Below are 14,219 nucleotides of genomic sequence, written 5' to 3' on the forward strand. Positions count from 1 at the left end.
AGCAAAAGCAAGCAACTACGAACTTGCTCGCCTTCTCTGTCTGACGCGTCTTTAGGGCCATGCCATTAGACGTAGGGCTGCTAATATATCCCCCTACATTTCCGAAAATGGACTTGACCTGCAAGCTGTTTATTGGATAAACGCATTTCCCAGTCTTTGCTCCCATTCTACGTCAATTCAAGAACAAACAAATTAAAGTAAACTGTAGTTCGTATTATTTATTCATGGCCATGAAAGTTCTGTAACGCCTAAATAATGAAGAATTAAATGAAGTAAAAAAAAAGGGGCTTTGTCCAAATGACAAAGCCAATTTTTTCTCTAAGTGCTAGAACTCCAAATCTCGGATATGTCGTTCTCGGGGCCCCGGGATATGTGTGTAAACATTTTAGCATCCCTAGCTATCTCGAAAAGGCCGGAAAAGGGGCGTGACCTCCAACAGTACAGTAAATGTACATAAGACAGAGGTTAGTTTCTTGTCCCCATTTTTTGTGGGATGGAGGTGTACATTTGTGGCTTGAAGGTGTGTAGACACAGCTGGCCTGTGGCCACGTTTTTGAAGTCTGGGGTCAAAAGGTCAAAAGGAGCCGGCACCACGCCGCTTATGAGATAACAAAAAGTTCATGTGTATTTCTCTCAGAACTCTTTGTCATTATTAAAGAGAGGCCTGATTCTCAGATATGCATGTTGGATTGCTAGGGTGTAGGTCTGGGAAGAACTTCAGGCCAAAATCTTGCAAGCGAGCCGCTGAGTGAGGTGCAACGAGATGGAGCACTTGCTGAGTCATTTCCTGTAGGGCTGGAGCCACAGGTTGAAGCGTATGCATCCTTTGAGACCCCCATTAATTTCGACCCCCCCCCCCCCAATTTCGTCAAGATTATTTTTGTACCCACCACTTGTAAAAAAATAAATAAAAAAGTAGAGTTCAATAATTATGGATTAGGACACGGGTCTTCTCAAGGCCGTGGAACGCTCCGTTCACTTGCATGGGCTCTTCACAACTTCCGCTGGTGAATTATTTTTGATAATTCACCATTGCGCTGTCAAGGAAAACAGAGGACTTTTTGCCTCTAATAACGTCTTTGGTATCACTCCTCACGTAGTCCGGTAACTTTTCAACCCCAGCGTCTTTGGTTGCTAAGCGACGTCAACGTCTTCGGCGCAGACTATTTCTCTGCTGATCAACACTACGAATGCTGGTAACAAATAAAATGTAAAAAGACACACTATGTGAAGTTATTTTTTCGTTTTGGCAAGTAGCCGTGTAACAGGCGGGATAATGTATAGAACGTCGCCATTCATTATCGAAAATAATCCCCTTCAGGGCGAAGCAAGACACCTTCGCTGTGCGTCGGTGTCCTGTTCGCCCTGTAAATTTTCCCGATAATGACCGGCGTTCTATACATTATCCCTTACTTATTACACGGCTCTTCTCAATGCTGTAGACTGCTCCATTCACTTGCATGGGCCTTCCTAACGTTCAGCTGTCAATTATTTTTGTTTATTACACGGCTCTTCTCAATGCAGTGAAATGCCCACGTCCAGCATATTTGACCGCTGTCAAGGAAAGTGTTATTTTTTTGCCTATGATTCACTTCATCTGTATCACTCTGCAGTCTGGTAACTTATCAACCCCAGCGTATTCGGTTGTTAAGCGACGTCAACGACTTTGGCGAACTATTTCTCTGCTGATCAACGCTACAAATGATAACAAATACATTGGAAAAAGACACACTGTGGGAAGTAATTTTTTCGATTTGGCAAGTAGCCATTACTAATAATACCAATACTCTTTGGCTGGGATGATGAGGCATCAGACAATCAAGCCACTTTAGCCTGAATACATAGGTAAAAAGCACCAGAGCAGGTTGCTAGTACCATGGACAGTATCAGAACGATAACCTGTTGAACTAAATGGATGTGGTGGGCTACACCATGGGATGCATCTGCAGACCACTGCCACATAAATAAAGGTAAGACGCAATATTTATTGCTTACGATTTGCTGGTGCTGTGGCGAGGTCTTCTGTGTTTTTTGCACTCAAGTGGTCGGCTGTTTTAACTTGCAATTGATAGTCGGTGGAGTCAGTCTCTTGTTGACACAAAGTGACTTTTGGTCATTCTTGCTTTGCTTGAATTCTTGAATATTTGTGGGGGGGAGTGCATGAGTTTTGGTCAGAATGCCTGATGTAGGCTAGTTTTGATGGAATGCATGTTGTGAATTGAGAACAGCCAGCTCATGATGTGATACAGCGTTCAGCTGTGCAACAAATATTTTTTTCTTTTTCAATCTTGACGGCTTTTGTAGTGCTGTGTGTAGCCACACGTTTGGCCCTTCTGAACTTAAACACGCATTTAATTTCCTTTCCTAGCTCCTCTTGTTTATGTTGTTAGCTTTGCCATGTCATGTCACGTTGTGGGTCATATGTCCGATGCTTTTTGGAAACGTTTTCTTCATAAAAACGTGCCAGACCGATTTTGTATACATTTTATTGCTTAGTAATTTGCTACATGGGTATGCCGTCTTTCAGAATGGGTTTCAATGGAGAGAAAGTATTTCTGGTCCCAGTCTTTATATGCCCTGGATTACACATATTTTGTTTGTGGACTTAAATTATAATTTTTCATGCAAAGAAAACAAAAAAGAATCGCGAAGAAATTTGATAATGTTAGGTTTTGTGTGAGGCTGCTTTGTGAACCACAGCACCTCGCTGCTCTCGACGTGAATGATATACGTCACCAACACTCTGGAACAGACATGGCGATCTCTCTGCTCCACCGATTTTTTCCAAGGGGAGGATAAAAGCATCGAAAGAGGTAAAAACCATTGTAAGTCGGGGCATATGGAGAGTTTTAATTATGCCGATGGGGAGATTGTCGGTCTTGTCCACGCCAGTTGTAGGGAGCGTGACGTCACATACGAGACATGTAGTCTTTCTCATTGCGTTTTCTCTACAATCATCATTTTAATCCACAAACAACGTATGTGTAATCCGGGGCATATAAAGACTGGGACCAGAAGATAATTTCTTTCTCTCCATTGAAACCCATTCATATTTTACGATCTCATAGGTCCCATGGGCTCTACCGGAAGGGGCGTGACTTTGCAACTCTATTACTAGAAAAGTTCACCTCTTTCACTTGTGGCTTCTACAGGAGCATACACCATCGTTTGACAATATAAAGGCGCGTTGTAAGTATACTTTGGATGGGTTAGGGTCAGACATTTTGGCTTTTAATCAAAACCTGAGAAAATTAATGAGATTTTTCCTTCCGGAACCACATTGATGGACCCGGGGCCTCTACGAATAGCCAAATCTCCTAACCTTTATGCCTCCTTTCCTTAACCTTTGTGGATAACGTCATTGGGTCAAGGAGAGATTAAAGGGTGCTTCCTTTCGAACATAGGAAAAGACAGCGCTGTTTAAAATAAATTTGACTCCACTTTTTCTTACAGACGTCATTGCGCGACGGGGAGTATTGCTGACCTCTAGCGTCTCTACGGTGGAACTACAGTTTTCAGAAGTTTGTCTATTTCAAGCGCTCTTTTGATCCATGTGTCCTTTTCATAGGCGTCGATTATGGGGGGGACGGGGGGGACATGTCCACGAATTTTGTCCCCACCACTTTTAAAAATGTGCAAACCAATTGCGACTGAAAAAATCCCCACATACTCAACCGAAATCGTTGAGTCTAAAATCATGCGATAGGCGCGCACTAAGACATCATTTATTAGATAGGCCTACCTAATAAACCGTTGGAACACACAAGACCGGAACCCATAGCAACGCCGGTGAACAAACCCCGACTCCCGAGAATCCCAATCCCTATGAGCTCCCCGCGCTACGGCCATCCGGAGGCGCACAGAGCTTTTGGCCGTGATATTATATATACAATTATATTATATTATATACTATTATATATAGAGCTCCGAGAGTCGCATACGGCAACAATCACTTTCTCCTCCATGCTGCAGTTCACCCCGGACTGCACTGCACTGAGTTTGACGGTTGAACGCTGATTGGCTGTTACGTTACACATGTCACTCAGTGGCCACGCTGTTGAACGCTGATTGGCTGTCATCACGCGAAATTCGTGTCAAAGTTGAAATATTTCAACTCGAGCGAATTTGTCGCGCCACAAATCCTCGTGAACGCACTCGCCTGCGCACGGCGTAAGTGTGGCGCGACAAATCAAAAAAAAATTGCACGATACGCGTCTATACGTTCACTTTGTATGGGATCTTGTCATCCCGTTGCGTTTGGTGTGAACGCACTGGAGAAGTTTCAAGACAGAGAGCCAAAATTGTCATTTTTATTCAGAAAATAGCCGGTCCTTTTGCTTCCTATAAAAAGCATGTTTGTGACACTGGATAACGATATGGATACATCATCTAGCCTGCATGTGGAGGGCCACATAAGGTAAGAAATTGGTTTACGTAAACTTTGCTGCTGGTTCTGTTTGCTCGTGAATCACGTGATGACCTGGCCAAAGGTTACCCACGGTCCTAAGCGATTGTGATCTGATTCTGGTTGGTGCTCCAGCTAGTATGCATTGTATATATAGATTGCAGCTAGTAGCAGCTACACACGGTGCGATTGCTATGCCAATGTGGTTATAGTTGTTTTGTCTGATTGAGATATGTGACGACTTGGAGCCTGGTAGGCCTATCCTGACATAAATATGTTGTGAAATGAACTGCCCCCAGTTTTTCTTAAATGTGAAGTCGGCACTTTATTTTCTTACGGTGTATATTGTGTGTGCTTAATAACCAAAAATAAATGATTTCATTTCGATTCAAATAATATGTTTCTGGAATTGTTATCGAATATTATCAATTGTATTTTCTTCTCTTCTATACTTCTGCTTTACCGCGTCTCTCATGCGTCTTCGTATAGTCGGTAAACTTCGTCGGTGGCATTCTGCTTTAAATATTGCCGCCGTAAAGGATTATTGGATACCACTATCTCCTTTCCTTTCGAAAAGTTTGCACAGGAGTAACCTATGCTAAAGGAGAGTTAAATGAAGCATCGAGGCTCCTTTCCTAAGCATTTTTAAAATTCGAATTACTTTCCTCCAAGCACTTTCGGGTAATCTCCATAGAAATTTCCTATGCAAAAAAGAGAATTCGTAGAGGCCCCCGGCCTCCGGTACTGCTGCGTTTCTACCTTTTCCTCAACTGCTTCTCCTAACAACCTCAAACTCGACACTGCGTTTCCTTGGGTCCTCAGCAATACCCCAGACAATTGTGATGTCGAGAAAAACGAAGGCCATACATACATACCGAGACTCCTTCCATTTTAGTGAGAAGATACACGTGTTATTTAGGCCCATCGATTTTTGCGCGTGGACGAGGCAGAGCCCTGGGGATGTTGGGGCGGGGAGCACTTGCAATATGAGAGAGAGGTTGTTTTGATGGGCAGTTGACTTTTGAGCGAGCGCTGTTAACATACAGCCTATCATAAAGCCCAAATGAAACATGCCTTGGAAATTCAACCATACCAAGAAAACGCAGCAACAGGTTGCTTCTAGCTCAAAGTCAACGACACTTTGGTCTTTGTATGTGTGTGTTTGCGTGTCTGTGTGTGTGTGTGTGTGTGTGTGTGTGTGTGTGTGTGTGTGTGTGTGTGTGTGTGTGTGTGTGTGTGTGTGTGTGTGTGTGTGTGTGTGTCTGTGCGTGCGTGGTCACATGCATGCGCTCGCGCGCAACAGGAGACCCTATACCAATCGACACGCGCGCTCAGGGTGCTGAAATCACGAAAGGACACTTAAGCATGAAACAAACCATGCTCCAACACGCATACACACACACACACACACACACACACACACACACACACACACACACACACACACACACACACACACACACACACACACACACACACACACACACACACACACACACACACACACACACACACACACACACACACACACACACACACACACACACACACACACGTGTGTTACTGTTTGACTTACCTAATGATGACATACATGACCAACACGTTGCCCACCAGCCCGACAACACACACGATGGAGTAGAGCGCGGTGATGACAATCGCGATGATCACCGGAGTTGTGTCGCCGCCGTCGAAGTTGCCGGTCGCTGCGCGGTCCGGCTCACACCGCGAGGTGTTGTTACCGTCCGTCTGGTTCCGACACATCGTGCTGTTGAACAGCATGGCGGGACCGGAGAACCGACTCAGGTAAACAAAATCAGAACTGTTTCTGACTGTGTTCTCCATGGCCCGTGTACCGCGGAACGGTCAAACGCGCGTGGGGAAATATATATATGGAGTCAAACAAAACAGCTGCCGTTCACCGCGCGGCAATCCTTTAAACTCCCGTAGTCGTCGCCTAAAAACGCGCACAGAAATGTCTCGTGCGCTTGAGCGTAGTGACAAGCGGATGGTGCACGCGCACTCTCTCTGTCGAGCAGCACTCGGCGTGCGCTACGCTGCTGGAGACGGAGGCTCGCGACCAGCCTTCCGCACAGTAGCGCGAGCTGACGGGAGACAGGCGACACCGGAGAGTTATTTCCTTCCTCTCCTCCTTCCTTCCTTCCGTCCTTCCTGCCTCCCTTCCTTCCCTATCCCTTTCCCCTTTTCCATCTCCACGGATTGACATTACCTGACGCACCCTTAACGAACCGCGGCTGAGGGCTCTAATATTTATTGAATGGGTTGTTGTTTTTTCAACCTAATTTGTAATCCACTTTTGGACAGTGAAGTAAATGTAGACCTGATATTAATGGTAAACGAATGTCATGCGTGTTCACCTTCCGTCCCATGTCCATAATCAATACAAGCAGACATTGGAGGAGATATGACTGGAAGGACTCCTGTGCCGTGTTCCAATACCCGTACTTCCATGAGTATACTTAAAGGAAGTACACTATCTGCACTATCCGTACTCACTTGAGTACGGTGATTTTTCAGATGCGAGTGCTGTTCCAAATCGAGTACTCCGTGGTGCACTTACCGGAAATTACGATCACGACTGCCGCCGCCCCCCCCCCCCCCCCCCCCCCCCCCCCCCCCCCGCAATAAACATCCCGCTTTGAACGGTGAACTCTTTACGCCTAGCAGCTATAAAAAGCTATAGAAACTATAAAAACTACAAAATGACTCTATTAATGCAGGCTATGCTATGTGGAAAATGCGCCGACTTTGGCTCAGCCTGGCTCCGCCTCTTCCGCTACGTAGCTAAGATGGCTGCCGTTGAGTACGGAGAGTGTCCTTCGATCCACACTTCACGATTAGCCCATTTTGAGTACGGCATCCGGGTCCTTGAAGTATACTTCTTTTCGCCGGATCTGAATTGGAACGTACTGCGTACTCAAATTTTGAGTACGCAGTACGGACAGTACGGGTATTGGAACACGGCCTTGGTATTCTCATCGTCCCATTAGCTCGCCCCACCATGCTGCGCGCGCATTAGCTACAGCACACAATACACCTGTAAAGGAGACATTAGAACACACGGGTGACATTACAACACACAATACACCTGTAAAGGTATTCGGCCCCAGCCACCGAACGGGGATGAGCCGGGAAGCGGTAATGACATCACACGCCTACAGCCCAGATTTCTCTTTTGTTTGCGCGGGCACATAATTGCGTTGTTAGAAGGTAGACCTGGCGATGGAAAAGCTTATTGAAATCCAATAGGGATACATTTTAATCAAGATAATGTTGCCGCTTGTTTCGTTCCACTGCCAAGAGTGGCTCTAAGTAGACGTAGGTCGTTACGCTACGTGCCAGGAGAGCGTGTAGACGCAGAGACGTTCGTCAATACAAACTTGACACTCCTCGTGCGTCGCCTGTCGCTCTGTATCTGTCCTCTGTGGTGTGTGCTCTCTCTCTCTCTCTCTCTCTCTCTCTCTCTCTCTCTCTCTCTCTCTCTCTCTCTCTCTCTCTCTCTCTCTCTCTCTCTCTCTCTCTCTCTCTCTCTCTCTCTCTCTCTATCCTGTCGAACAAGATCTCTGGGTCTGGAAATGGGGAAACTCTCCTACAAAACTGTCAGCGTTGGAAAAAAACTGAATGGCCATATAATATGCTGCACTGTCCGGATGCTGTACGAAATTGCAGAGAATGAGCCCATTACGTGACTCATTTAGGCTTACAATGCTCCTGTTGCCATGGAGAGGAGCACTGTTCCCTACAGACAGTATACGAATGACAGCATATGTAGGTAAGGTGTGTGTGTGTGTGTGTGTGTGTGTGTGTTTGTGTGTGTGTGTGTGTGTGTGTGTGTGTGTGTGTGTGTGTGTGTGTGTGTGTGTGTGTGTGTGTGTGTGTGTGTGTGTGTGTGTGTGTGTGTGTGTGTGTGTGTGTGTGTGTGTGTGTGTGTGTGACCAACCTAACAGAGTAACCATCGTTGACATTGTCAGCTGGAACCTTTCTCTATGGTTTTCTCAGTAATTTTGGGGGAAAGCTGTTCTTTCTCAATGTATGCATCAGACATCAATTTAGCATAACGCATCAATGGAAACTTTTAAGAATAGTATATCTGCTGCAGCCAATAAATATCAAGAGTTCAAATTTCCCATCCAAAGGAGTGTTTCATTTGGAACCCAAAAAAGAATCAATCCGAAATTTGCCATAATGGTTTCTTCATTTAAATCCTTCACCTCACCCCATCCCTCCCTGTCAGCAGTATACGTATCAGTTGATGCAACAGCAGTCCCACACAGCTATTCTTTTGCCGGATCTCATCTCCTTATGTTATGCAGTGTATTGTTGGATCCCTTAATACAGTGCTAAGGCGTTCATCTATATGCACAAGCTAAATATTTACCCGTCCTGTTAGCCTCTCTGTTGCTTTTGAATGTGTAATTTTTTTGTTCTTTTTTCCTTTTTTTCTTTTTAGGGTTGTAGGAGTCGACAGTTACACTGTTCCCATGTTTGGTCAGAGCAAGACTACAACGTAGTGAAGGGAAGATGACACAAAAACTCCTCTAAACAGACCAAGTTTTACAGCGGTCACTTCTGTCACATATTAGAGAATAACCACCTTGCAAGAGGAGTTTGTTGGATACGAATGACAAATGCACGTTCAAACGCATTGGGGAATTTCCTCAGAGTAGTCTTCAGTCATTCTCCCTTTCAAAGACGGTGAGGTCGACAATATTTACCTCATCACCCGAATCAGATGCATTATTTTCAGTCGCACGTTTTTATTCACAAATAATATATAATATATATAATGTATAATATATAATTTTTCCAGCAATGTTACTAATTAAAAAGAGCAATGTGTTTGTTCCTTCATCTCTCCCAGAGACGGATCACGCAGTCAGTTCTCTGCCAGAGAAGAATGATTCACCCTGTTCATGTGCCTGCTGCAAACCGGGTAGGCTACTACCACTCTTCAAAGCAGCCGACTAGATAATTATACCCACACGTCCGTCCGTCCGTCCGTCCCTCTCTCACTCTCACTCTCTCTCTCTCTCTCTCTCTCTCTCTCTCTCTCTCTCTGAACCCAAACACTAGTTGATGGTGAGCCTGTAGACACTCAGTGTGCGTCTGGGTTCCCCCTTGGTTTGTTACTGTCTGGCTCTAATCAAAATGTTACCTGTGTGCAGCAAAGAGAGCCTTGAACACAGTGCAGATGACACAAGGCTGTACCTGCGTTATTTGTGTCGCGTAGGAAGCTGCAACCGGCCTCTGTATATACTCTTTGTCTTCTCAGGGGTAAATATTGTCAAACAAAGTTGGAATCGCCCGAGGGGACGTAGGGGTTACGTGCGTCTTTCCACCGCTCAGCGCTTGACACATGGCATCTTTCTCTGGCACCTTTGACAATCCCAAAGACATCCCAGTGGCCAGAAGAAATGGGAGCCTTTTGTACGGCTCTGCTAACCACGGATACGTTGAATCTCAACGTTTCTGAACCAAAAAAGTATCAGCAATTCTAGATACGTGTATATCTACACCTAGTGGGTTTGAACTGCTCGTGAGACTTTTGATGCGCTTTTGGTATTTCAAGGGAATAAAATGAGGGCTCTTTTCTGTTTTGAAATAGCCTAAACTGAATCGAATTATAAACTGAAACAACACGTATTTCAAACATACGGAACACTGAGCTAAATGTGTGTTCAGAAACCCCCGCCCCCAGTGCTCGTATATATACCGATATCTCCCTGTTCACGGCCTGTGGCCTTCATTTCATTTGACATGCACACATATGTCCTGTATTTTATGCATGAACACGATATCCTTAACAACCCCTGAAATAATTGGTTCCCTGTGATAGGGACGGGCACTGATGCGGTTGGCCTACATTCATATTCCGAACGGAAGCATGGGGTTAAAGTTGCTGACGTGTTTATGGGTTCTAAGTAAAGTATAATTGAGACAAACCGAGGTTCCGTCGGCTAGAGGAAAGACACATTTTCTAAAACGCCTCTTGAAGCCATACCGCAATTAACCCAATTTAACTTTAATTAATAAATGACTCAAGTAATCAATATGACTGTTTTTTTATTTCACTCCAATCGATTTGGTGAGATTTACAGATTTTGTAATGACGGTACGCATGTTAATTAGAGACATACAGTTACTCATATTACATGTCCATTGAAATGCAGTCAAACCTGTCGCCTCAAGTCCCAATCATTCACTTATTCATATTGAGTCATACCGACTCCAGACAGATCAGAGTATCCCTGGCTGCCGCGAGGCAATGACCCCTTATGTGTGAGAGGACTTCAGCTGAGCTTTTTATCTGTCAATTAAATGTGATCTTCAATCAAATGTCCTTGATTGGAATGGAGAATAAAGAAATGGCGCTGTGACATGCTATCATGGGCATTCAGCTGTTAAATAATAAGTTACACAGATTGACAGGTAGCTATCTAACCCAAAGTCTATGACTATTTCTAGGAATAATGAATAGAGAAGTGTCACGGTTAGCGGGTGGCAGGCAGGCAGGTAGGACCCAATAGCAGACAGTTCAATAAAAGGATAATTTATTAACGCAAAAGGCAAGGAACACGGGTGACGCGGGTAACACAGGTAACACCGGGAACACAGGTAACACAGGTAACACACAGGACACAACTCACCACAAACTAAAATGATCCGACAAGGAACAAAGGAAAGACAAGGGCTTAAATACTAAACACAGGGCACGCAACGAGTAACAGCTGGAACACATTAGGGGAGGGAGCAATAATCACACAGGAGGGAAACTTGACAGGACATGGGGAGAAACAAGTCAGAGATACTAAAGTAAAATAGGAAACACACCAAAACAAGACAAGGAAACAGACAGACCATGACAAGGAGCAGATGAATAGTTATTTAATTGATGAAGGTTAATCTATTTCAATGATCTCAATTATCAACAATACTATTGAGTGTGTGAGTAGAAGGAACTGCCTACTATGCTGATCAGGCTATGTGTTATTTTCATAAAATGATCGCCGTATTAACACTTTTGGTTGATTGACAATTGGTTAGCTAGTCTTCAATTTGCATTTCATCGTGGGTGTGGTCGTGCGTGTGCGTGTGTGTGTGTGTGTGTACGCCTATAGGCCTTGTTACCGTAGTGACAGCAAGGACACATGTCATGATTGTAAATTGTAGCAGGGGTCCCGGTGTATCCCATCCCCCTCCCCCCCTGCCTAAGCAGGAGATAGACTTTGGAATGGGATGGAGACGTCTTGTATGTACCTCTTTTATGAAAGAGGGCCTCAAGGACGTGCGCAATTAGCAATTTGGTGCATCTAGCCCCACAGGAAGTGGTGCATCCCTCAAATAGACACTGTCAGAATATGCAAGAAAAACACACCATTTATGGGCCTAGAATGACTCGGGAGAGGGACGGAGACAGCTGCTCAGCCATATATGAATCAGGGTATTCAAAATGTTACATTTGGAGGCTCTAGCCGAGCATGAAGGGATTCATTTAATTTAATTGATGGGTGACAAGGAAGCGGGGGGGCGGGGGTGGGTAGTAACTAGGAAGAAAGAAAGGGGTCCTAGCTGCCCCCACTGTCATATCTATATATTTTCAACTACTTTGAAATTGTAGCCACTTTGAAATTGTAGCCCAATTTTTAGGACAAATACTGTCTTCCGTATACCCGCACACTCAATAGTAAATTGTTATAGTAAATTTGAAGCTGGCCATGATCATTGTATTTAACAAGTGTAATGGTCAGCATGCACTTGAGGAATCAGAAAGGACTTTGCATTGGCGGCACCTGGGAAGGGGCTTTAGTCGGGCGCTGGGTGTGACCATGGCGATGAATAATGAATACGTTTCTGATTGGAGCTTGAGGCTATGGGTTTGACTGCATTCCGTTGAACGTGTATAAGATAAATGAATGAATTGTGTGCAATAAATGTAGCCTGGAGACCATGCTGATCACGTGACCTCACATCGTGCCTCCCTAAACGGATCAGTCTGGACCTCTAGCCTCTAACGAGCGCCAACGTTAACATTAGCAGAGTAAACCCAGCGCTAAGTGCAGTTATTTCAGAAATAGATTCAATAACAACTATCAAACAAGAACAGCCGTTTGCACTAGTGGATTTCCAAGGAGGAAAATACATCCAGTCTTTTGATTGGATTATAACGCTGATTGGCTGAAGGAGAATTTGAGGTCAGGTGATCAGGATGGTCTCCAGCCTTAAATAAATTCGGTGTTTAAGTCCCCCCACTCACCCTTCCCTTTGCAACAATTACCGGGACCTGTACTGGCCTGTCCTAGGTAAGGTGCCAGTAGGGACTTCCAAAATTATGTTTACGACAGCATCAGGTCATAGCTTTCATGTCAAGCCATTGTTGCGATTTTTTCCAACTCACTGAATAATTTTCAAAATGGTCATTGAACATGTTGTAGGAGAGGAAGGAACAGCCTATTTACGTTTCTCGCACACAGTCCTCTGATTGCATAGTGGAAAACTACATTCATAAACCTATAATTATTATTATCTGTTATATGTACAGATCCTTCATCTCGGGAGCAGTTACTTGCAATGTGGAACATGAATCTAATAATAATAATGCTTAATATTATTGAATATTAAATTATAGGTTGCTTTTGATATGACAGTGGGCAGTTGTATCACAACAATTCAATTTTGTCTACATATTTTGGAGACATATTTTGGATAGTATTTTTAGTTATCTAACAGAGAAAAAAACTTTCTCACTGTCCACAGAGAGTATCACAAATGGATCGTAGATATGGGGATAACGTGCCCCCCTCCTTCTGAGAACTATTTTTTATTGATTTATAGATTTGTCTCTAGAGCTTTTCTGGGCTTCTGCAGAGACATGATGGTGCAACATGGCGGGCTCGTGAAAATTAAATCATATTCCATTTCAGCCACGGCTGGTCCACTAGAGTATACACATATTATACACACTTCACTATTCAGAATACACATATTATACACACTTCACTATTCAGTATACACATGTTAAACACACTTCACTTCACTTACACACTTCATCGTAGAGTACACACACAGTATACACACTTCACCGTAGAGTATAGAATATATTTTATTTTATAATATAAGATATCGTATATTCAAATATTAAATTACTTAAGCGCACTATCTATGTGATGAATCTTCATCTGGGTTTATACATTTCTAAGTTGCAATTTACAAAGACATGAGCAGCCTGAATTATGCTTGCCTCCATTCTAAACATGAACACACTTCATCAAAAGGTCCCGTTCCTATCATTTCAGGGGTTGATAACAATATTGTATTCATATAATTTAATAACATACAGGAAATAGGAATGCATATTTATCACAGAAAAGTAAATGTTGGCCATAGGCTGTAAACATCTCAAACATCTCATATATTAATATATACAACAATTTGAGGCTGGGGGATTTCCAAGCAAAATAATATTTTAATTATTAATATATATATCTCTTATAAATTTAGGCTACTTCATAACCAGAACAGCCCCCCACTGTTTTGGAGCCTGGTGTGACTCCCCCAGTGTGGCGCGAATGTATGGGAACCAGGTGATTTGGAATCCGGTCGCGGTGCCGCTGAGTGCATGCAGTAGTAAGAGCATCCCACTGAGGTCTCTGATGCGCTCAAAGTCAGTGTAATTAAAAGGACACCTTTGTGCTGTTGAAGCGCGTGGTAGAAGGTCAATTTAAACACTTAAATATATATGCCGGAGGTACTTTACTAAGGAAAACACACATTGTTTTCTTGAAAATCTATTTTGTGT

At 43.8% G+C, this 14,219-nt stretch overlaps 1 protein-coding gene and 1 long non-coding RNA gene across 3 annotated transcripts in view; one reads left to right on the forward strand and one right to left on the reverse strand.

The window, feature by feature from the left end:
• The window catches only part of oprm1 (opioid receptor, mu 1), a 41,721-nt gene extending 34,903 nt beyond the window's left edge, over positions 1-6,818 (reverse strand). The window contains exon 1 of one of the 2 annotated variants that reach the window (XM_060072472.1): positions 5,982-6,818. In XM_060072472.1, the coding sequence (XP_059928455.1) occupies positions 5,982-6,247 (266 nt within the window). In that variant the 5' untranslated portion in view covers positions 6,248-6,818. The remainder of the gene's footprint in view (positions 1-5,981) is intronic. The other variant, XM_060072473.1, reaches the window with a different exon arrangement.
• Positions 6,073-9,357, forward strand: LOC132472750 (uncharacterized). Its single transcript, XR_009529172.1, has 3 exons — positions 6,073-6,208; positions 8,874-9,118; positions 9,285-9,357. It is a non-coding gene; the product is annotated as an uncharacterized LOC132472750 (long non-coding RNA).
• Positions 9,358-14,219: the final 4,862 nt, after the last annotated feature.

This window comes from Gadus macrocephalus, chromosome 15 (genome assembly GCF_031168955.1).
Source record: "Gadus macrocephalus chromosome 15, ASM3116895v1".
Classification (NCBI taxonomy): Eukaryota; Metazoa; Chordata; class Actinopteri; order Gadiformes; family Gadidae; genus Gadus; species Gadus macrocephalus.